We start from the raw sequence: 23,580 nt of genomic DNA, 5'->3' as shown, positions 1-23,580 counted from the left end.
CTTGCTTCTTCTAGGGTATAGCTTGCCTCCTTATGTTGGGTTTTACCCTTTATTATCCTTTGTAGTGCTGGATTTGTAGAAAGATATTGTGTAAATTTGTTTTTGTCATGGAACATCTTGGTTTTTCCATCTATGTTAATTGAGAGTTTTGCAGGATACAGTAACCTGGGCTGGCATTTGTGTTCTCTTAGGGTCTGTATGACATCTGTCCAGGATCTTCTGGCCTTCATAGTTTCTGGCGAGAAGTCTGGTGTGATTCTGATAGGTCTGCCTTTATATGTTACTTGACCTTTTTCCCTTACTGCTTTTAATATTCTTTCTTTATTTTGTGCGTTTGATGTTTTGACTATTATGTGACGGGAGGTGTTTCTTTTCTGGTCCAATCTATTTGGAGTTCTGTAGGCTTCTTGTATGCCTATGGGTATCTCTTTTTTTAGGTTAGGGAAGTTTTCTTCTATGATTTTGTTGAAGATATTTACTGGTCCTTTGAGCTGGGAGTCTTCACTCTCTTCTATACCTATTATCCTTAGGTTTGATCTTCTCATTGAGTCCTGGATATCCTGTATGTTTTGGACCAGTAGCTTTATCTGCTTTACATTATCTTTGACAGTTGAGTCAATGATTTCTATGTAATCTTCTGCTCCCGAGATTCTCTCTTCCATCTCTTGTATTCTGTTGGTGAAGCTTGTATCTACAGCTCCTTGTCTCTTCTTTTGGTTTTCTATATCCAGGGTTGTTTCCATGTGTTCTTTCTTGATTGCTTCTATTTCCATTTTTAATTCCTTCAACTGTTTGATTGTGTTTTCCTGGAATTCTTTCAGGGATTTTTGCGATTCCTCTCTGTAGGCTTCTACTTGTTTATTAATGTTTTCCTGTGTTTCCCTAAGGGAGTTCTTCATGTCTTTCTTGAAGTCCTCCAGCATCATGATCAAATATGATTTTGAAACTAGATCTTGCTTTTCTGGTGTGTTTGGATATTCCATGTTTATTTTGGTGGGAGAATTGGGCTCCGATGATGCCATGTAGTCTTGGTTTCTGTTGCTTGGGTTCCTGTGCTTGCCTCTCGCCATCAGATTATCTCTAGTGTTACTTTGTTCTGCTATTTCTTTTTTTTTTTTTTTTTTTTTTTTTTTTTTTTTTTTGGAGCTGGGGACCGAACCCAGGGCCTTGCGCTCGCTAGGCAAGCGCTCTACCGCTGAGCTAAATCCCCAACCCCTGTTCTGCTATTTCTGACAGTGGCTAGACTGTCCTATAAGCCTGTGTGTCAGGAGTGCTGTAGACCTGTTTTCCTGTTTTCTTTCAGCCAGTTATGGGGACAGAGTGTTCTGCTTTCAGGCGTGTAGTTTTTCCTCTCTACAGGTCTTCAGCTGTTCCTGTGGGCCTGTGTCTTGAGTTCACCAGGCAGCTTTCTTGCAGCAGAAAAGTTGGTCTTACCTGTGGTCCCGAGGCTCAAGTTTGCTCGCGGGGTGCTGCCCACGGGCTCTTTGCGGCGGCAGCAACCAGGAAGACCTGTGCCGCCCCTTCTGGGAGCTTCAGTGCACCAGGGTTCCAGATGGCCTTTGGTGTTTTCCTCTGGCGTCCGAGATGTATGTACAGAGAGCAGTCTCTTCTGGTTTCCCAGGCTTGTCTGCCTCTCTGAAGGTTTAGCTCTCCCTCCCATGGGATTTGGGTGCAGAGGACTGTTTATCCGGTCTGTTTCCTTCAGGTTCCGGCGGTGTCTCAGGCAGGGGTCCTGCCGCTCCTGGGCCCTCCCCTACGGGAACCCAGAGGCCTTATACAGTTTCCTCTTGGGCCAGGGATGTGGGCAGGGGTGGGCAGTGTTGGTGGTCTCCTCCGCTCTGCAGCCTCAGGAGTGCCCACCTGACCAGGTGGTGAGGTCTCTCTCTCTCACGGGGTCTGGGAGCAGAGAGCTGCTGTGGGCCGGGATCCAAGGGTCGTTTTTAAATATTTTAACCTCTCTTCCAGCCCACCACCCACCAGAGGTAGTAGAGAAGAAAGGTAATTAGGATACGGGGATAGCAGATCTGTTTAGAAATCGGTCTTTGGAGCAAATCTAGTCTGTGTTGTCTGGAAATAAGCAGTTTTGTTCACAGAAATCAGCAGCAGCCCTATCCACTCACGAATATTTCACGAGTAACCAGTAGTTGGGATAGCAAACACGAATCAGCAGCGGTGGCATGACCCAGCAGAAACAGCCAGGCCGCCAACGAACCAGCACAAGTCAGCAGGAGGGTCTAGGACCACTGGGGACACCAGGAGTTCTTTGCCGTGCCTCTCTCCACGGAGTGAAGACGAAGATGTGAGAACAGCAAAGCGTTGTAAACTAGCCATGCAAGTAGCCCCGTCCCTGTCCGGTGAGTTGTATTTATATCCCTCTAAACATTATGTGGCCTCTACTGGTCTGGTCTCATCACGTGTCTTGTCTCAGTACCTGAGTCGGTCTTACTAAAACTCTGTGTGAGTCTGTACCAACTGACATCACTCTGTCAGTCAGCCCAAGTCTGTGGAAGCAGCAAGAAGCCACCAGAATACCACCAGAAGTCCTTGGGTATGTTTTCCTCTAGGGAGTCATTATAAATGGAGCTCAGCTGTGCAGTGTAAGACAAACGAATATACCTATGTGAAGAATCTTTCATCACGTCTTTTTACGTGTTTGCATTAGCAAAATATCCTTTCTCCTGTGTCTGCTCTAGTGAAATGTTCCTTTACACGTCTGACTTCGTGAAACATCCTTTCACCTGTTTCTGCTTAAGGAAAATATCTTTTGACATAGCTGACTTTTTAAAGAAACCAGAGCTTTTCACTTCTCTCATGTGCTGGCTAGTTTTATGTCAACACGACACAGGCTAGGTTCATTTGGGAAGAAGGAGCCACAACTGAGAAAATGCCGCCAACAGGTCGTCCTGTAGGCAAGGCTGTGGAGCATGTTCTTGATGGTGAGGGAGGGCCCAGCTCACTGTGAATGGTGCCACCCCTGGGCTGGTGGCCTTTGGTACTATCAAAAACTAGACTGGACAAGTCACAGGAAGTAAGCCAGTAAGCAGTACTCCTCCACTCTGCATCGGCTCCTGCACCCAGGTTCCTGCCTTGAGTTCCTGATCTGATTTCCTTCAGTGATGAACTGTGGTGTGGAACTACAGAATGAAATAAAACCTCTCCTCCCCAAGTTGTTTTGGTTGTGGTGTTTTATCACAGCAACCCTAGCAAGAGAGCTTGGTGACACTTAATGCTAGAGTAAATACTCTGCCACCCACTGTCTTGACACACTTCTTTCTCTTCCCTAATGGTCATGAAAGACCTCCGGAGAGGACCTTTCCCTCAGGAGGAGACCCCAAGCGCCCAATGACCGAGCCGAGGCCACTCGGATGCAATCAGCAAGAGGGTTTATTGAAAAACACAGGTACCTGCGGGCACACAGTCTCTTCGAAGGACTTGCGCACCCAGCAGCTCCAGCATGGGGCTTTTATAGGGTTTGGGGAAGCAGAAGCGGGCGTACAGAAGCAGATGCATAGTTATGGGGATTGGTGGATTTAAACGAGGCATATAGACATGTTCACATATGATTGGTTATTTCACATGATGAGGTAATAAGGTATAGCTACACACATTGGCAGGTTTGAATCATATTCGAATGAGGTTGTAACATGGTAAGAGAGTACGTGCGGGCTGGGATGTCCTGAATGTTGGGGGCTAGGGGCTTATCCCTTCCTGCCAGGTGGCCTGTGAGTCAGATCCGGTACTCCTAGTCTGTTCTGTATTCCTTTCCTTTTATGGTCTGTTAGTTTTAACGGTGACTCGGCCCTAGGTATCTGGGCGTGCCTGGGCTTGTTCAAGCCTGTTGCAGCTCTGAGTTAAGACTCATGGGGTGGGTCTTTCAGTCAAATCTTTTTCATGCTAAATCATATGTTCATTCTTCTCGTGGACAGCTTTACAAATCATGGCTGGAAGGGCATAGTCATGGTAAGAGTCCCCACCCGTCTACAATTTCTTATTTTGCTAGCAGTTCTTGGTTCCATTAATGTTTCTTCCAACTTACAGCAGATTCAACTTCAAATGGGTTACGTAACAAAGGTGTTGGCCAGTATTTCGTGAACTAACCCCACGATATCTGTAGTGATCTGAATGATGCCGTGGGTTCCCACTGTAGTCTCTGGCATTTGAATGCTTGGTGCTAGGGTGGTGGTATTTGGGGAGGCTTAGGAGAAGTGGGTCTTGCTGTAGAAATTATTTCAGTGGGAACAGTTCAACGGCCATTTCCAGTGTCCTTTCTCTGCTTCCTGCTGTGGTTTGAGATGTTAGCTCTCGGCTGCTCCTGATGCTATACCTGATGCTCACTGCAAGTGCTTTCCCATCATGATGGCGATGGACTCTTACCAATCTGGAACTATGAACCTTGCCTTCTAAAGTTGCCTAGGTCATGGTGTCTTGTCATAGCAATAGAAAAGTAACATACGGAAATTGATACCAGGACAGGGACATTGTAATGAATAACCTGACCTTTGGGCTTTTCTGGAGGGATGAAGATTTTGGAACTTTGGTATCAAAGGGTGCTTGAATGCTGTAAGTAGAGCTTAGGCCAGCCTAGTAGGATCTTGAGAGAAAACAATGCTGAGAGCAATGTGGACTATGGAAGCCCAGTTCAAGAGGTTTCAGAGGGAAACAATTTCAGCAACTGGGCTAGAGACCATTCTTGTGATATTTTGGCAAAGAATGTGACTCCTTTTAACCCTTGTCCTAAGAACATACCCAAGACTAAATTTAAAATCAAGAGATTAATTTTGTTGAAGGAGAACATTTCAAGAGACCCTAATATCGACTGTGTCATGTGGTTATCACTAATCACTCTCATCCAGGTCTAGTATGAAAAAGAGCCAGTGACAGGTTCAAATACAAAGGAGGCTCTAGACTTTGCACATTGTATTGTGCCCGCTCAGCTCTAAATTACTACCAACAGAGGGGCATATATTTCACATCAAATATTTGACATTGTTAATCTATTAGTAGGGAAATACAGAGGCCAAATTTAAGGTAAGTGGTCATGGTGAACCATTTCTGTCTGACGCGGTGTTGTTTTTAAACAAAATCCCAAACATTCCATTTACCAAGTGAAGACTCGGGAGCCAGATGCTGTGGTGAAAGCCTGCTAGCTCAGAGGGGCAGAGAACACCCAGCTGACCTCCCTACTTCATCAACATCCCAGAAGGAAAAGGCTCCTTCATTTTGTCTTAAATACCCTTCAATTCAAAGACCCTCCTTTCTCTTTCCTGGGTTTTCTTTTGTTCACTCCCTATCTACTGGTTGCTTGCTCCACCTTTGGACCTATCCTTGACTTTGTTTAGCTTTTGTTTACAGAAACTCTTGAGTTAAAGATTTGTGCTAGGGCTGAGCCACAACAACAGTGTGATCAAAAACCCTTCAACAACTCAGAGCAAGACCTTACCTCAAGGTCAGGCTGTGGTTAACCACAATAAACTCCAAACGTATTGCTCCAGGGCACGGTGACAGTGAAATACTTCTCAGTTGCTCAATAGAAGCCCTTATAAAAACAGCACTCTTTAGAATGCCTCTGTGCAGGCTAGGTGGCACACATTTTTCTATCCCAACAACTGGGAGGTGGAAGCAGCACCATGAGTTCAAGGCCAGCTTATGTGTATAACAAATCTGAGGCTAGCTACTTGAGACCCTCTCTCAGCCCCTATTAAAATTGGATAGTGGCAGAGTTCAGAGGGCACATCTGGAGGATTACCAGAACTCAGAAGAAAATTGGGAGAATATTGCAGAATTGAAGGCAACTAAAACAATAATAGGGAGAACTCAAGAGTCAGTGATGAGGAGACCCCAGGATTCAGTCTTGAGCAATGCTGGCATTTTATAAGCCGGGAATGGGACTCATCAGGAAGACAGTTCAGCTGCAGGAGAATTAGGAAATTCCCGTGACTGTAACGAATGCTTACAGTAGTGTGTCAACAATAGCTATAGAGTAGGAGCTAAGAATGTTCACTCACGCTGGTGCTGTGAGACCAAAACAGGAACAAATATCTCAGAAGGGTAGTGGGAGGCCAAAACAGGAAAACACACCTTACAGCATGAGTTCTGTTTGCAGTTCAGACAGTCAAAAAGAAGTTCCTGCTTGCCCTGCTTTGTCTCCACAAGGCAAGGCTTCTCATTGTAATTAAAGTTTGTCCTGTGCTAAATCCTAGTTAATAAGTTTTTGTTTGACCTTGCTGAATAAGGTTTCTATTTGTAATTAAAAGTAACTCTTTCTTAGACCTGATGCAAACTGCTTGCAACCCAATTCACTCCACGTGTATCCTTGCTTCTGTTCCTTCCCTTTTCATTGTATCCTTTTAACTCCCTGACCCCTGGGAACACCTTATCTCTCCTATCAGAGGGATTTCAATGGCCTAGTCGGGTGGGGGGAGATGGGAGTGATGCCCTCCCCCACCTTGTCCCTTGCCACCTGAGGTAGCACCTGTAGTAGGGGAGCTGGCCCTGTCCCCTCACTGGGTGTAGCACCCTGGGGAGCAGACCCTATGTATAGCTCACCTGGGCAACACAGTGAAGATGCCATGATGACAAAGACACTGGTGAGCTGGCTCAAGGGCATGAGAGTAGGAGAGATGACTCTGTCTCCTGCTGATAGTGGCATCGGGTGGCCTTGCCAGAGCAGTGCTGGAGAGTTTATCCTTGATGGTTCAGATAAGGGACAGTCATTGAGCTGACCAGCTCAGTTGCTACCCAGGCTCAGATCCAGGGCTCTGAGTTGGCCCACCATAAAATCCGTATCATGTGTGAATTGTTGGGCCAGTCCTGCTGACCCAAAGCTGCTGCAGGATCTCCAACACACAGGCCAGCAACAGGATAACTGGGAGGAGTTCCAGTGATAACCCAATATTAATGGTATCACAGAAGTGAGAGCTTGAGCCAGACCAATGACTCATTGTAATAAATATTTGCAAGTGAAGATGTGTGAACAGAGGGACTGTGAACAGTACTGTACTGTGGGACACACTGTGACATACTACAGCTTCCACAATAATACTTTCTATGCTGTGTGTGTGTGTGTGTGTGTGTTGTATGTGTGTTTTGGGGGAGGCTGCAAGGGTAAGGTGCAGATATGAGGGGATGGGGAGAAGAGTAGGACAGGACTGGGATGCATGATGTGAAACTCAGAAGGAATCAATTTGTTTTTAAAAGGGGTGGTGGGGAGAGTTAAAGAACCCAGAGGGGTCTTCTCTCTCTCTCTCTCTCTCTCTCTCTCTCTCTCTCTCTCTCTCAAATGCCAACTTAGAATGAGGTAGCCAACTGGCCAGCTCTCCTGGGTGCACCAAAAATACAATTTGCTTTAATTGGACAATAGTAGACTTGGTCTTTTCCTCTCCAGAATCTCAGAGAATCTCAGGGGTGTGTGTGTGTGTGTGTGTGTGTGTGTGTGTGTGTGTTACATTGTACTCAGACCAGTGGTAGATATCAGGTGTCTTCATCTATCTTTCTCCATCTATCTATCTATCTATCTATCTATCTATCTATCTATCTATCTATTTATCTATCTATCCATTCATTCATTAATTTTTATTTTAAATCCCCGAGCCCTAGGTTTCAGCTAGCTGGTTCTTCTTCTGCTTTATCCTCTGAGTCTAAATCAATATATAATTATTTCCACAGCTCACAGTCTACTCTTTATCCTACTAAAAGCCACTGCTTACCAAGTGATGTGCCTTTTGTTTTCTGATTTATTTCAAAAGGCTTACAATATGATTTCAATGAGTGACTGAGAGAAATGGGTCTGTTTCCGGCCACTGTCAGCTGGCCTTACCACGGTCCACAAAAGTGAAATTACAATACACTCCACATCTAAGACTTCACAGAGCTGGTGAACTCCAGCATTTTGGGATGCTGGGAAGGGGAGGTGGGCTCTCCACTGCAGCTGCGCACCGGAGAGGTCAACTTTATATCCCAGAATCCTTGAGTCCTGAAGTAAACTACATTTCCCAGAGGCCTCGGCGTCAGCGATCCTCATACCTTCCCAGCCCCGCCCCCTGTGAGCTTCATCTGGCCTCGGGGTGTATGTGGCGCGATTCGCTGTTCTGGGTTAGCTCCCCAGGCTAAGTCTCCATGCGTGGCGGCTCTGAGCCTTCATGAGGCGTGGCGGGACCTGGGGGGAGGTGAGCAGCCAGGCTGGAGGACACGGAGGCCTGTGGCGACTCCAGCGTGAGCCGCCATGAGCCAATGGTCCCCTTTCTGGAGTTTTCTCTGGGGGTGTGGAAATTGACCCCTTGACAGCAGCAGAGCATTTGGGTGGGCAGCACTTGGAGTGGGCCCGTGGTCAGATCTGAACGGGAGGAAAGTGTTTGTGTCCCTACTGTGGCTGCACTCTGGCCTCAGTTTCCTGATCTGAAGAGGACTGGCAATGCCAGCTCAGCTGTGGTGAACAGCATAGGATGATGCCAGAATCGTAGAGGCATAGTGAGTCTCTTCAGTGATGGAGTCCAGTGTCACCTGAGTCTTGTTTCTGGAAATAGAGACCAGAAGAGTGGTGACTTGTCAATGCCCCAATACCCACTCCCGGCTCCCACTTTCCATTCTGGAAGCAGAAGAGCCGGGCTCAGCTGATGGAACGCATTCGGAGATGCGGCTTCTGAGGGGTGCCAAGCAATCTTTCTTTCTCCTTCTCTCAGGTCACATTTTTGTACCCATCTCTGAGAAAAGTCCAGACAGAGACCATGGCTCCAGACAAAAGGGAAGGGAAGTCTCAGGTGAGCGCACTGCCATCTCAGTCCAGAGTAGAGGGGGTTTTGTATGGTTTTGTTCTTCCTTCCAGGCTGAAGTTCTCCACCCAGTACTTCCTTCATCAGGATTCGGAGTCCATGGAGGGGCTGGTTGCATAGGGAGCACACCCCACGCTTACAGTGCCTTGTGTCGCTGTTGGCTGACCCCAGTCTGTTGTGCTTACTAAATCGACAGTGACATGCAGGTGGCCTTTTGTCACTAGGGACACAGCAGGGGAAAGTCCTTTCTGGTCTGTTTCCTTCGTGTATGTTTCTCTCAGTCCCCAACAGGATCCCTCATCTATTTCCTTTTGCCCTTGAGAATGCTTGTGGTGCTCCCCCAGCCTTCTGCAGCCCATAGTTCTCCTCCTTTATTCTATGGATCCTACGTCTTGACGGTACCATTCTTGTGAGAACAAATCCCGACCTGCCATTTTGTGGTGCGGGAAGATAGAGCTCACCCATCGAGGTGAGCTGCTGCATGGACAAAAGAAAGCCATACTGCAGGGGACACAGTTTCAGGAACCTTACTCTGGAAGCCAGAGAACAACTTCTCAAGAAGCCATGAAGAGGGTTCCATGGGATACGTGGCAGAAAATTAGTAAGCACAGTGGTCAGGAAGTAGGATGCTCAAGACGGTTGGATTTTAACCTATCCCTCTGTTACCATCTTTGGGCCTTGAACAAGTAAGTCTAACTTCTGTGTCTCAGTTTCCTTACCAATAAAATAAAAATGACAACCCTGTCCGCCTCATAGGATAAGGAAAGATGACCCATAAGGGCAGTTCCATTTCCTCAAGCCTTTGCATTCCGTCCAGGAGAGTCAAGTGTGTTCATGCCCTAAACCTTCAGCCCTTGTGTCCAGAAGTTTAAGAACAGAGGAAATCTTCAGTTGCAGTGCCAACCTCACATTCTCGTCTCTGGAGTGAGGACTGAAGCAGGAGCTGGTGTGTGGGCCTACCAGCCCAGCTACACAGATTTTTTTTTTTTTTTTTTTGCATTGTTGAGATGATTTTGTGCACGTCCCTGTGTGCTGATTAGATTGGAAAGTCTCTAAAGCAAAGATTGTCTTTTGGATTCTCCCCATAGTAAATTATTTTTCCTATAGGCATTGCATGCATGTGAAAATTAAGAGTAAAGAATCTTGCTGAACATTGTGGTGCACAACTTTAATCCCAGGGAGGCAGAGGCAGGTGGATCTCTGAGTTTGGGGGCTAGTCTGGTCTACCATCTCAAGTTCCAGGCCATCCGAAGCTACATTGATTGTCTCAAAAACAAAAACAAAACAAAGAACTCAAGAGACCCTTTACCAGAAGTTCTAATTGCCTCGAAGTGCACTGTTGGCCATAATCCTTGTGCACAAGGCCAGGCTCCTACTCACTGCTGTTCTTTGTGTGTCCGTCACATGACTAAATGGTAGATGACCTAGCCTCTTTAGGACTCTCAGGGACAGCATTTTATGATGGCCTGTCCACCTTCCACGCCATTACCTCCCTCATGCTGTATGAGGCTGCTGAGATGGAATGACTGCTCCTCACAGGTGTCAGTGACATTTGAAGATGTGGCTGTGCTCTTTACCCGGGACGAGTGGAAGAAGCTGGATCTCTCTCAGAGAAGCCTGTACCGTGAGGTGATGCTGGAGAACTACAGCAACCTGGCCTCGCTGGGTAAGAGAGTTCCCTGTGGGCATAGATTCACAAGGGAGGCCTCAGTGCCTGCTTCCCTGAGTGAAGGCTGTGGTCATTAAAACCCCCCTCGCTGGGGTTTGCTGTAGGACTGTACAAACCAGATCTCTATTAAATATTGAAACTCTTTTTCCACTTCCAGGTGTCTAAATGCCCCAAATAGGAGAACGTAGGGGTTGAGACTCATACTCTCCCTGCTGTCTGTTACTTGGCAGAAATTCCTTCAGTGTTGAAGCAGCAGTTTCATGTTATATTCTGTGTTGCCTGTAAACAAAGATTCCCTCCGCCCCCTCTCTTATCCGTGCCTTGCCTTCCCCACTTCTTTTTCCAGTCAAATGCTGTACACTCTCTCCTTGAAAAGAAATCAAATTTTTTCACTTTAAACAATCTGTTTGATTAAACACCTAGTCCTTTTTTTCTGTTTTTTCTGTAAGTTTTTATTCTGTCTGCACACCCAACAGTCCCTTTCTAGAATGCTAAGTCTGCCCACTTATCGAATTTCTATAACGTGCAATTACTCCTCCCTGTCATGCCTGGTGAGCCACTTGGCCTCTGCCTGACACATCCTGTCACATGACAGGGAGCAGTTTAAGTACCCAGTAGAAGTGTAGCTGGGTTCCCCACACATTTGGAATGCTTGTCCACGTTAAAAAAAGACGGAGTCTTTTTAGTGTTATTGCTAATTTTGTTTGTGATCAGGATTTCCATTTACCAAACCAAAGATGATCTCCGTGCTGCAGCAAGGAGAAGAACCCTGGAAAGCGGAGAAAGAAAGCCATGGATGCTCCTCTCTTGGTGAGTGGACAAGCCTGAGATACCCCAGAATCTCCTCAAACTAAGAATGGAGGGTAGCCTTGGTACCTGGTGCCCGGAGACTGACCTGGACCAGCAGGTGCTCTTCAGTGACAGGAATCCTAAGGGGAAGGGCAAAGGGATGAAAAGATAAGGAGATAGGAAGGCTGTGGTCAGGAATGTCTTATCTCAAGCAAACTTATTAAGAAGTATAGCATCTTATATACCGCTTGTAGGCAAAATGGGAGAGAGTGGGTAGACAGCCATGATATAATGGGGCGGAGTCAACAGGAAGTCAATCAAGCAACTTGCACAAGGAGAATACACAGTATCTTAAGAATGTCACAAACTGAGTGCACAGCAACCTTGAGATGGAGAACCATAGCCCCTTGGGGTCAGAAGAATTGGGTTCTCCGGAGCTGAAGCTGAAGTTCCGCCAAAGCCCTGGCCCCAGGCCGTTACCGGCTCTGCCAAGTACTTTAGACAAGAGACTGTGTTCCTTTCTGTACATCAGGGTCTCCAGAAAACCTTAAACTGACCTGCCCCTCAACAGGAGACATCTTCAGATACTTGGTCCTCACCAAGGAATGATAGGAAAGGAAAATCCCAGGCTCCTAGACCTTAGCTCTCCCTTCTTTCGATGGTCCCTTTTCAAAAGAGTATCTCAAGATCTCTTATTTCTGAGGAGGGCTGCATTTCATGTACAAGAAATCAGTATATTTAAGGGTATATTGGAAGTAATTTTTTTTTTTAGCTGTGTGGAGGAGTCTATATAGGAAATCGAGACAAAGGAAATGAGCTTGGATAACCTCTCTAGATTTTGGTACGGTGTTAAGAGCTTCGGACTCTCCCGTGGATTATAGGAACATCTATGAAGTTTAAGGAGAATTTTACAATACCTGATATTTTAGTGGGGAAAACAAAGAGCCCATGGGAAGGGAGAAAGTTGGAGGGAGAAGAGAAAGAGCTTGAGCAGGAAAAGAGAAAATGCAGAGGCGGAAGGGAGGAGAGCAAAATGTCTGGATTCTATAGGGAAAAGCTTCTGGGAGAGGGGAAGCCCAGCCCCTCAGCTAGAAAGTTCTGATATGCCAGCCTTGTCCTGTAACAGGTGGGGACTGAGAGATGCCTGGAGAACCCGGAGGTCAGGTCTGCTTTGATATGCAAACTGCACCTCAGCTGCTTGCCTGGGTCTGAATCCCAACTGAGGAGTTGTAAGCACCTGGTGGTGGGCCCAGCCCTGTGTCCCTCAGAGATCAGCTTCCTGTCCCTAACAGGAAGGGTTGAGGGCTGGGAGCCTGGAGTGGGAGAACTGGGAGACAGGGCCGAGGCTGGACCAGGTCAGACACTGAGGATTAAGGAAGAGCTGAAAGATACCCTGTTCTGACAGACACTGAATATGAAAGCCTTTCTTTTCTAGTCTAAAGTGACACTTTCTGATGTAGAGACCATGGTTGTCTATCTTTGAAACCTTTGTTTGAAGAAATACAGTAATTCTGTGGAAACTACCAAGGCAACTTTTTTGTAGTGCTGGAGAGCCAGGCCTTGCACTTGCTAGGCAAGTTCTCTACCAGTGAGTTACACTTCCACCATATTCCTTCCTCTGCAGGGACCTATTTTCCTGTTTGTCTTCTGCCTTGTGATATTTTTTAAAAGTTTATTTTCATTTTTATGTGTGTGGATGTTCTGCCTGCAAAAATGTCTGTGCACCACATGGGTGCAGTGCTCAGGAAAGCCACAGTAGAATCAGATCCCCAGGAACTGGAGGTTTAGACAGTTGTGAGCTGCCATGTGAGTGCTAGGTAGTGAATCCAGAACCTCTGAAAGAGCAGCCAGTGCTCCTAACCACTGAGCCATCTCTCCAGTCTCCTGCCTTGCCATTTCTTATTAAAAGTTAAGCATCTGAATTTTCCTCTTCCCAGGGTCTGCTGAGGTGATGGGTGACTTTTCTCTTTAGTTATTATAAGAGACTTCTGTGCCAGTAAAACAACTGAGGTATACACTTCAAGCTACCTTATCTCCTCTCTCAGCATGTGTCCCTCTTTCTCTCCCTTAGTTCATGTGGTGACTTTCTAAATCTCCCTCAACTCCCACAGTAGGGCAATTGTTTATTTTAATGTCCTTATCCTTAAGTGTCTGGTTTTACAAAATAGGGAAGGGGCAAGTAAAGGGGGGAGGACACTGTCCTTTTAACTGTTGGGTATCCACTTCTGCCAGTGGAAAGAGGAGTGGTGTCCTGCCATTGTAGCTGACCCTCCATGCCCCTTGGATCAGAGGGCTGCTGTAGGAATGCTAGTAGGTTGCTCCTTGGAGCTGGCTGCTGAACAAGGAGTAACTGCTACTGTGTGAAATGTTCTTCAGTTTACCACCCGGGCCTTCCTGTAGACGCTGCCTGGACTCCAGAGTTCCAAAATAGTTCTAATGGTCAGATCCTGCAGGTGCATTTGCTTCTAGGGAGGGAAATAGAATCGCAGTACTTCATGCCATCACAGATGCACTCTGACTCTCTGACGTCCACCTTTTCTCCTCTACAGTTTGGGCCTTTTCTGCCTTCCTCACAGGATGCTGAGGATGAGATCGTGCATGAAGTGAAGATTTCTTTACCTCCTGTCCCACGTTAGTCTCCCTCTGCTTTCTCCCTTGTGTCCCTCCATTTTCCTGACTCTGCTTGCATCCCTCCAGCCTCCCCTCCTGCCTGGAAGCTCCACCCTCTTATTTCGTGCCCCAGCTGTTGGCTATTAGCTCTTTTGTTATAACCAATCAGCAGTAAGACAACACTCAGTCCATCTTTTTGGTTGCCTAGGCTTTGCGGGCTGATCTTTTGGGCAGGTGGGAACCACAAACATTTACAAATAGAAAACCTGGTGATGGGACTTGGAATTGACGATAGCAAAATCCTGCCAACACGTAGCTCTCTGCCGGTACATAGTGAACAGTTGAAAATACAGAGATACACTTTAATAAAATACAGAGATACACTTTAATAAAATACAGAGATACACTTTAATAAAATACAGAGATACACTTTAATAAAATATGAAGAAAGGTCATCCCCAACATAGTCCCAAAGGACAGAGAATTGTCTGGCCCAGGATGTCACCTGCTACTGAGAAATTCTGACTTTTGTGACACTTTTAGAACACTGGGTTGTTACATCCAAGAATAGCATTTTCATTCAAGATGCCCACAAAAATTCACTCGTAAAGTTTTTCAAATTTCTTATATTCCTCTTATTCTTTTTTTTTCTTTCTTTTTTTTTTTTTTTTTTTTTTCGGAGCTGGGGCCCAAACCCAGGGCCTTGTGCTTGCTAGACAAGCGCTCTACCACTGAGCTAAGTTCCCAACCCCTCCTCTTATTCTTTATAAGAATACTTTTGTGTGCCAATTCTATAATTCATGCTTCTTCATGAAATTAATTTTAAGAGATGTTATATCATCAACAAATACAGGCAGTTTATCAACTTGTCTAATTTATTTATCTAGATGCAATAATTAATATTTCCTTAAAGATGGATAGCAGGTAAAGTGGATATATTTGCCTTGTTCTTGACTGCAGTGAAATATACCTAGTGTCTCCTCATTAAACAAATTAATCACCGTGTGAGTGCTAGGACACAAACCCATGTCCTCTGCGAGAGTAACAGATACTCCTAACTGGCTGTCCATGTCTCCAGCCCCCTCTATTACCTTTGCATGGCTATAGTGTCACAAGGTCACAGTTCATTTTCATCTCCAGTTTACTCTCCTGACACCATCATTGCATATGCAGCTCATTATTGGCCAAAGTAGCACCACACAGTACACAAGGACATTATATGCATTTAGAGAAGCATTCAACAAGACTCTGTGTCACGCAGATAATCAAGATAAACAGGACTTGAGGAATCCTCAACTGCGTGATAAAATTCAAATACTTCAGTCCTAAACCTAATAATTTAGGTTAGAACAAGGCAAATATATCCACTTTACATGCTATTCGTCTTTAAGGAAATATTAATTATTGCGTCCGGATAAATAAATTAGAGAATAAATTGATAAGCTACCTGTATTTGCTGATGATATGACATTGACCTCTGTAGGCAATCACATGCATTTGTTGTACATAAATATACACATACACAGGAAGACGCACATGAAGTAAAACAAGTAAATCTAACTTTAGAAATCTAAAGCAATAGAACACAAGCTAGTTAACGTGGTGATATGGTCCTTTAATCCCAGTACTCAAGAGGCAGAAGCATGTGAATCACTGTGAGTTCAAAGCTAGCCTGCTCTCCACGTTGAATAAATAAAACTTAACAGAATGTACTATCTGTGTGTTGGTAGCAATGCTGATGTAAGCAGTCCTGTGCTGCTAGAAGTATAAAAGTATAGTTTTAGAATTATTACAGTACAGAATATTTGACAGTAGCAGTGACGTGAGTACCGTGCTTTAGGTTTGCATTTTAATACCGTGTGTTAAAGAATGCTTGTACTTACGGGAAGGAAGGTTGAGGAGGTGCTGTGACACTGGCAGCAGTCACATTCCTCTCATGTCTGCTGTATCTTTTGATTGCATCAAGACACATGGCCCATCAAGCGGACCATCTACACCATCTAGATTTGTGTTGCGTATCCTCTGGGAGGCTTACATGAGGATGACCTCCCTTAGGCCACATTTCCCAGACCAGGTCCCTGTCATTAAGTGATGCATTTCTATATCAAGTGCTATATTAAGAGGAGGGCTGTGGATTGTGAGAGCCAGTCAGGAAAAGATGCAACAGAGGAGTTACCTGCACTGCGTTGGAAGGCCGGTAAGATTCCAACAGGTAGGAAAGAGAAGTTAATAAATCCAAAATGAAAAAGAATGGCAGAAGCACCATAGTTTATGAGTCATATGTGGGTAAGTATGTATGTATATATTATGTATGTGTGTGTGTATGTATGTATGTATGTATGTATGTATGTATGTAGTCCATTATATACCAGGCTATACTTGTCAATTTGTCCTTCTCTTTTTGTTATTTTGTCTTTTTTTTTTCAGAGCTGAGGACTGAACCCAGGGCCTTGCGCTTGCTAAACAAGCACTCTACCACTGAGCTAAATCCCCAACCCCTCAATTTGTCCTTCTCTAACCCCTCTACTGGTTACTCTTAGCTCTTATCTCCTTAGGTGACCTTGTTTCATCCTTTTGTTCACTCCGGATGATGAGTACACATCCAGTATCTTATAAAGTGTTTATTTTCCATTTCTTCTTTCTTACTAATATCTATAGACTTATAGTATTTATTTAGGTAACAATAACACTCTTCTTATAAGTTTAGTCTGAGTTAATCACACCTAACACTGGCAATTTCTGCTTTTCTTCCAGGATGTAATAGCAGTCTTCAAACCACAAAATCAACTCAAACTAAAGAGTCATCATTTCAGGAATTAAAGAGGAAACAACTCAAAAGGGATGAGGACTGGGACTTTACCTCAGGAAAATCCTGCAGACCTGACAACAGTTTTAAAAAACAGAACAAAAATGAAAGCTTACAAATAATTTCTATCACCCATACAAAAATTCTTACTGTAGATAAAAGCCATAAGAATTTTGAGTTTGGTCCAAGTGTCAGCCTGAAGTCAATCAGTAAGCAAAAGATTGCTAGAGAAAAAACACAAAGAAATAGCCTCAAGGAAAATTCAACTTCACTTAATCAACCAAAAATCAAGACATTAGAGAAACGCTTTAAATGTAGTACTTGTGAAAAGGCCTTCATTCACAGCTCATCCCTTCGCAAACATCTGAAAAACCATAGTGGAGAGAGATTATTTCAATGTAAAGACTGTTTGAAAGCTTTCAGCCAAAGTTCCGCTCTTATTCAACATCAAAGAACTCATACTGGAGAGAAGCCCTACATATGTAATGAGTGTGGGAAGGCCTTCAGCCACAGTGCATCCCTTTGTAAGCACCTAAGAACTCATACTTTGGAGAAATCCTATACATGCAAAGAATGTGGAAAATCTTTTAGCAGAAGGTCTAGTCTTTTTTTGCATCAAAAAATCCATGCCCGAGAAAACCCTCATAGATATAACCCAGGAAGGAAGGCATCCGCTTCGCTCTCAGGATGCCAGAGAGCTCATTCCAGGAAGAAGACCTACTTGTGTAACGAATGCGGCAACACCTTCAAGTCTAGCTCCTCCCTCCGTTACCATCAGAGAATCCACACTGGAGAGAAACCTTTCAGATGTAGTGAATGCGGCAGAGCCTTCAGTCAGAGCGCATCACTTATTCAGCACGAAAGAATCCACACGGGAGAAAAGCCCTACAGGTGTGGCGAGTGTGGAAAAGGCTTTACTTCTATCTCAAGACTCAATAGACACCGGATAATTCATACAGGAGAGAAATTGTATAATTGCAATGAGTGTGGCAAAGCCTTAAGTTCCCACTCAACTCTTATTATTCACGAACGAATCCACACTGGAGAGAAACCATGTAAGTGTAAAGTTTGTGGGAAAGCCTTCAGACAGAGTTCAGCTCTGATCCAACATCAGAGAATGCACACTGGGGAAAGACCCTATAAATGTAACGAGTGCGGGAAAACATTCAGGTGTAACTCATCCCTAAGTAACCACCAGCGAATCCACACTGGAGAGAAACCTTATCAATGTATAGAATGTGGGATGTCGTTTGGACAAAGTGCAGCTCTTATTCAGCACCAGAGGATTCACACGGGAGAGAAACCCTTTAAATGTAACACCTGTGGGAGGAGTTTTAGGCAAAGCTCCTCCCTTATTGCCCATCAGCGGATTCATACTGGAGAGAAACCCTATGAATGTAGTGCATGTGGAAAGCTCTTCAGTCAGAGGTCCTCCCTTACCAATCATTATAAAATTCACATTGAAGAGGACTCCTTGAACATAGATTTGCATGAGTAAAAGCAATTGACCAAAGTTCTTCAGAGGATATATACTTCATATTGACAATAAATATAGTGAATATAAGACAACTTATTTAGCCCTATGAGATATTAAAATTGCAAGAATAAACTGTGATCATATAATAACAGAGAAAATTTCACACCTGTCAGTCACATTTTGTGATCAGATACTTTACCATAGCAGACATTGACAATGGCCATTTATAAGGTAACAGAAATGCTTTTTTATTTTATCCACATTATATAATATATGCAATATATAAACACTAGAAAGATCTGAGTTCTGGAGTGTTAGTTTGTCATTAGAAAAAGGAGTATCACCTATTAGCATATTTACTACAGCTAATATTTTAATAGTAAACCATTAAAATATATGCATTTTTAAATCAGTGGACCAAATTAAACAAACAAAAACCAAAATACTACCTCATACTATCTTTTCCTAAACTATTGTCAAACTGCATGATTTTTATTAAAGAGGAAGAAAGAGAACTGTTTTAAATTTTCATTCTTCTAATTTTCTAACTGCCCTACACTCCTCCCACACTTAATACACATAATCTAATTTTGTGCTGTGAATGAATTATTCTCCTTCATTGCCTTGAAACATTTATTATGTCCTGAGTGGTAATGTTAAATACTAGTCTTAGCCACCCTGGAGCAAACAGACTAGCTAAGCTTGCCAGAATGAGTTGAAAGAGAACAATGAGGGATGGCAGTTGACATCAACCACCCCCAGCTTACATCATACAGATGAACCCCCAAACGTGCACACCACACGCAGACATACGTGGAGCAAATTCCCATTTTCCGGTGCTAGTACGTAGACATAACTAATTTCTACAACTTACCTTGTATGAGTAACCTGGTTGATTTATGTCTGCATGGTACTTGTGTGCATACAACTTTCCTTCTTTCTAATAGTGTATTTGTAGATTCTTGGCATTCACAATCTTTTTATCTGCAAATTCCATTTTTTTCTCTCTTCTAATCAGTGTCTTATTTTCTGACAATGTGGCACTACCTAAACAATTCTAGTTTTTCTCTCCTGATAAATGTCTTTTATTTATTTTTCTGTACATCGTGGCACCATACAGCAGATATGAAAAATAATACTTTCCCATTTATCACACTAGCTTCCGTTTATGGGTGCTCGTTCTGAAATCGACTGCACAGCTCTCGTGCTATGAGCTTTATCGCCAAGGGGATCGGAAGAATCTGATATCCTAGAACTGGAGTTATGGTTGTGAGCTACCATGAGGTTGCTGGAAACCAAATCCAGGCCCTCTGCATGAGCAGCCAGTGCTCTTAACTGCTGAGCCATTTCTCCAGCCCCAGAAATTTTTATCATCCACACATCTGTACTTTAGATGGAACAGTAACAACACCTGGACAGGAAGAAGGCAAAGTTAAGAGATTGCCAAAGCTCACAACTGTCTTTAACTCCAGTTCTAGGGCATCTGGCTTCCTTTTATGGCCTCTGCAGGCAACAGGCATGCATGTGGTAGACATACATGCATTTAAGCAAAGCTCTTATATACATAAAATAAAAGTAAAGAGTACTGCCAGGAAAAAAAGCCCAGAGGAAGTATGGATCTAGCATCTGTAGGAACAGTGGAAGACAGCCTTCCTAGTTTAGAGGACTCCTTCTAAAGGAAATTAGTACTTGGAATGAAAGCTGAGGGGAGCCATCAGAGATCTTGAGTAACACCTGTACTCTAAGACTATAAAAAATTTCAACATGATCATGAAGATAGAATGACTGACTGATTGGAAAAGGTGATTCCCCCCCACCCCCCAGCTTGAGAAACTGTGGCTCACAGGTTAAAGTTTGGAAGCCTGAGAAAAATTATTCTTAATGAGCAACAAAAAGCCTAATTCTGTTCTTAGAACTAGATAATTTTCCAGATATTTTGCCAAATACTACAAATGGTAAAAGTCTTACTAAAGCTAACCTATTTTTCAAAATCAAGTTGTAGTCAGTCATTCAAAGCCTTAAGATATAACTTAAGATAATAGGTCTGTCTTTCTCGGGTTATAGTTATTTCAGTACTAATACTTCCCATAAAAATATAATGATTTTTCTCATTTTGAAATATAACTTTGCATGAGAGTCTTGAATAAGAGTCAAGAAAAAAATGTGTATTTCTAGCCTCTATACTGTTCTAAGTTACATACCTTTGGCATTTTCAATACCAGATATTGACCAATTAATTCCTTACTTTTTAAGGTTTTTTGTTTTGGTTTGTTTTTTTGTTCTCTTTTCCTCCCCCCCTCCTGTCCTGTTTTGTCCTGAGGCAGGACCTCATTGTACAACCCATTTCCAATGCGTGATCTTCCTGCATCGTCCTCTTGATTGCTGGGATCACAGGCTAGTGCACTGAACTATTGGTGTGGGATTCTTAAGAGTGTGCATCTGCTCAAAACTTTAAATGTCTGTCATAGGAATTTCTATTTAGAAACAATATGGTTGAGATGAGGAAAAAAACCTACAGTTTCCCTGTATTGTTAGTAGCAATGTTAGTTTACTGTTGGGTAAAATATCATTGGCTATAATTGGGTGGGTGGGGCCTCATCTGGATGTGATCTAACAATATCAAAGCAAGCCAAATTTAAAAATAAAATTCATAGTTTTATAAAATATTACTAAAATAGTTGTTGGTAAAAATTTCATAAGGACCAGGAAAACCATAATGGCAGGGGAGCTTTGGTAGATGACAACAAATGTCTGTCAAGTTAGTGTCAGAGATGCTTGCTCCCAGCATGGCACGGCTTGGAAGTGCTATGGGTGGGGCTTATGGTAGATACTTAGGTCATTTGGAATGTGCCCTGGAACTGCCTTGTGAGACCTCCCCGTTTCTCCTTCTGCCTCCTTGAGAAATGTAACTGAACAAAGAGCATATGATCTAATGGTAATACACTGAAGGACCTGTTTCCTCGGGCTCTTCTCTGTGACCCTAGGGCTTCAGAGATAATGATGTTCTTTTCTCTGGGTATGGTGGGATCAATTCTTGTATGAGAATCTCATGCTGTGCTCAGAGGAGAGAGAAGAGTGAGCTTTCTGCTTCTGTCTTCTCGGATGTCCAGGTACTATGTTGTGCAGGGTATGTGTAGTGTTATCTTTGACTCCACCATTAACTCTTAAGGTTACACATGTGTTCTACTAGGCCAGCTGTCTTTTCTTTACTGTCATTCTCTTTCAGATCCAAATACTCCTCTAAATATTCTCTTCATCTTAAAAGCAAAACTCTCTAGTCTTTTAAAAAGGTGTGTTTCATACTTATATCATCAAAGAATATGTTCTATAGACCAATTCTGTTAAATGTGTGGCTACTTTTCAAACCAATATAAGATCATATCTATAAACTATTTCCCCAAATTTTGGAGAGCTATTTATAGGTATCTATCAAACTCATTAATTTTGTTCTTCAAAGATTCCACATTTATAGTGATGTTTCTGGTCAGCCTATCAGTTCCTGAGAGAGTAGGCTAAAAATAACTCTGGAGGGACTGAGCCGGAAGTGCAGGCCTGTGATTTCAGCATTCAGGAGTCACTGAACTTGTATCAGTCCTCCTGCCTCTGCCTCCCCAGTACTGGGATTATAGATGCTCACCAGTATGCCCAACTAAGGAACACACTTTTACCTGTAGTTGCCTTTTGCTGGATTACTGTGATATTTTGTATAAATTTTCAATTAAAAAACTGTCCGTGTGTGGGTGCGTGAGGGCAAGTGTCCACAGAAGACAAATTGGATGCCCTGGATATGGAGTCACAGCTGGTTAGAACTGCATGAAGTAGGTGTTAAGAACAGAATTTGAGTCCTCTACATGAGCATAACCATTCTTAATCTCTCAAACCCTCAATTGTGACATTTTTCTTTTTTTTTCCATATTTTTAAATAGTACAGACAACTATGAAAAAGAGCCAGACACTACCAGTGAATAGCAATAGAATTTTTATTTGTATGTTGGCAATAGGGGTAGCCACTTGCATTAAACAAGAGCTCATCTCTGAATTTAAAAAAAAAAAAAAGGAGGCCAGCTAGAAACTTATAGCCAACAAGGAGAGAGCATAGTGGACACCAAAGAGGAGCTAAAGATATGTCTATAGTCCCTGAGCTGTGCACCACAAAAGCTGTCAAAATGGCAGCAAGCCCCTCATCCCCCCCGCCAGCCTACAGAGAGAGCAGTAAAATGTCCCAGGGGAGGTGTCGAAAATGGAAGCTCCCATAAAAATGATGGCACCATGATACCTCCTCAGCTTGTGGCATCTCGGGAGCTGTCCACGGTGGTGCACTCCTTTTCTGCCTCAGCTGGCCTTCAAGAGCTGTTCAAGGAAGCCACGCCTTTCCTGCCTCAGACTACTGCTGTCATGGGGAGCTGTCCACGGTGGCAACACCTTCTTTCCTGCCTCAGCCCACAGCCTTGGTGAAACAGTACTTCAGGAGCTGTCCACAATGCCAGCACCTCCTTTCCAGCTCACAGAGATGGTGCCTCAGTCAAAGCCACCTGTGGACGGGAAGGACTTCCCACCCATGGGCCTGATGCAGGAAAAAGGGGGCGAAAAAAGCCACCAATCCCTGAGCAGGAAAACCCACCAATCCCTGAGCTGTCCTTGCCCAAAAAAAAAAAAAAAAAAAAAAAAAAAAAAAAAAAAATCAACCCTTGATCAGAAAGCACACCAATCCCTGAACTACCTTGAAATCCCACCAATCGTCACTCTGGAAATCTCTGCTCTGCAAAACTCTGTCCCCTAAACACTATATAAGCACTACCATTTTGTCCAATTCCCTGTTGTCTGTTCCCTGGAACAGAGGGCAGAGATCCTTGGATTCATCCCTTCACACCCTGGTCCATCCAATAAACCTTTATCATGAGATTTTTCTGCCTGAAGAGACTCTCGTCAGAAGAAACAACGAAGAAAAGAAGCAATGAAGAGAAGAAGCAATGAGAAGGGGTGATGAGCTCAGGCTACTGAGTTCCTGGGCTCAGCTGAGGACACCATCCCCTGGAACTGCAACACCTGTGCTGAGGAGCCTTTCTTTTAGAACTGTGTTTCCTGAGCTACCGTGTCTCAGGATGCCCTTCTCTTGGGACACTATCTCACCTCAGAGCTGTGTGGTTCCTGGGACTCTGGGTCTCAGGATATCCTTGCACTGGGATAGCTTTTCTCTTCAGAGCGGTATGGTTCCTGGGCTTCTGAGTCCCAGGATACCCTCCCATCAGAGCAGAAATACAATGCCAAAGACCTAAGACACAAGGTGTGCAGTTAAAGGAATTTGGTCACGCACGCACGTGTGGAGACATAGTTGGATTTTTGAGTCTCGTCAAAAAGTGGCCTCCAAATGCCTGTCCAGCATTTGGTTCAGGACACAGTCTTTGTTGCATGGAACAGACGATTTGCATTCTGAAGGAGGAAAAAAGGACCAAAAGTGAAG

At 43.9% G+C, this 23,580-nt stretch overlaps 1 protein-coding gene across 4 annotated transcripts; it reads left to right on the top strand.

Moving 5' to 3' along the window:
• Window positions 1–1,104: 1,104 nt before the first annotated feature.
• Znf354b (zinc finger protein 354B) lies at window positions 1,105–19,193 on the top strand. 4 transcript variants are annotated; one of them, XM_039087182.2, is made up of 5 exons: window positions 1,105–2,354; window positions 8,679–8,756; window positions 10,308–10,434; window positions 11,152–11,247; window positions 16,591–18,634. In XM_039087182.2, exons 2-5 carry the CDS (start codon window positions 8,724–8,726, stop codon window positions 18,138–18,140), a joined length of 1,806 nt encoding a protein of 601 aa, XP_038943110.1. In that variant the 5' UTR covers window positions 1,105–2,354; window positions 8,679–8,723; the 3' UTR covers window positions 18,141–18,634. The 4 variants fall into 4 exon arrangements, with proteins under 4 accessions (XP_038943110.1, NP_001386387.1, XP_017453114.1 ...); NM_001399458.1 differs by lacking the exon at window positions 1,105–2,354 and adding an exon at window positions 8,074–8,165 and having other exon boundaries at window positions 16,591–19,193; XM_017597625.3 differs by lacking the exons at window positions 1,105–2,354; window positions 8,679–8,756 and having other exon boundaries at window positions 10,302–10,434; window positions 11,175–11,247.
• The last annotated feature ends 4,387 nt before the right edge of the window (window positions 19,194–23,580 follow it).

Source organism: Rattus norvegicus, chromosome 10 (genome assembly GCF_036323735.1).
Source record: "Rattus norvegicus strain BN/NHsdMcwi chromosome 10, GRCr8, whole genome shotgun sequence".
NCBI classification, from domain to species: Eukaryota; Metazoa; Chordata; class Mammalia; order Rodentia; family Muridae; genus Rattus; species Rattus norvegicus.
The sequence above is the reverse complement of the archived record's forward strand: the minus strand, read 5'-3'. Positions and strand labels throughout refer to the sequence as shown.

Coding starts and splice junctions, on each gene's coding strand:
- Znf354b (NM_001399458.1), top strand. CDS start 8,724: ATGGCTCCAGACAAAAGGGAAGGGAAGTCTCAG. Junction 8,757..10,307: donor AAAGGGAAGGGAAGTCTCAG/GTGAGCGCACTG, acceptor TGCTCCTCACAG/GTGTCAGTGACATTTGAAGA. Junction 10,435..11,151: donor CAGCAACCTGGCCTCGCTGG/GTAAGAGAGTTC, acceptor GTTTGTGATCAG/GATTTCCATTTACCAAACCA.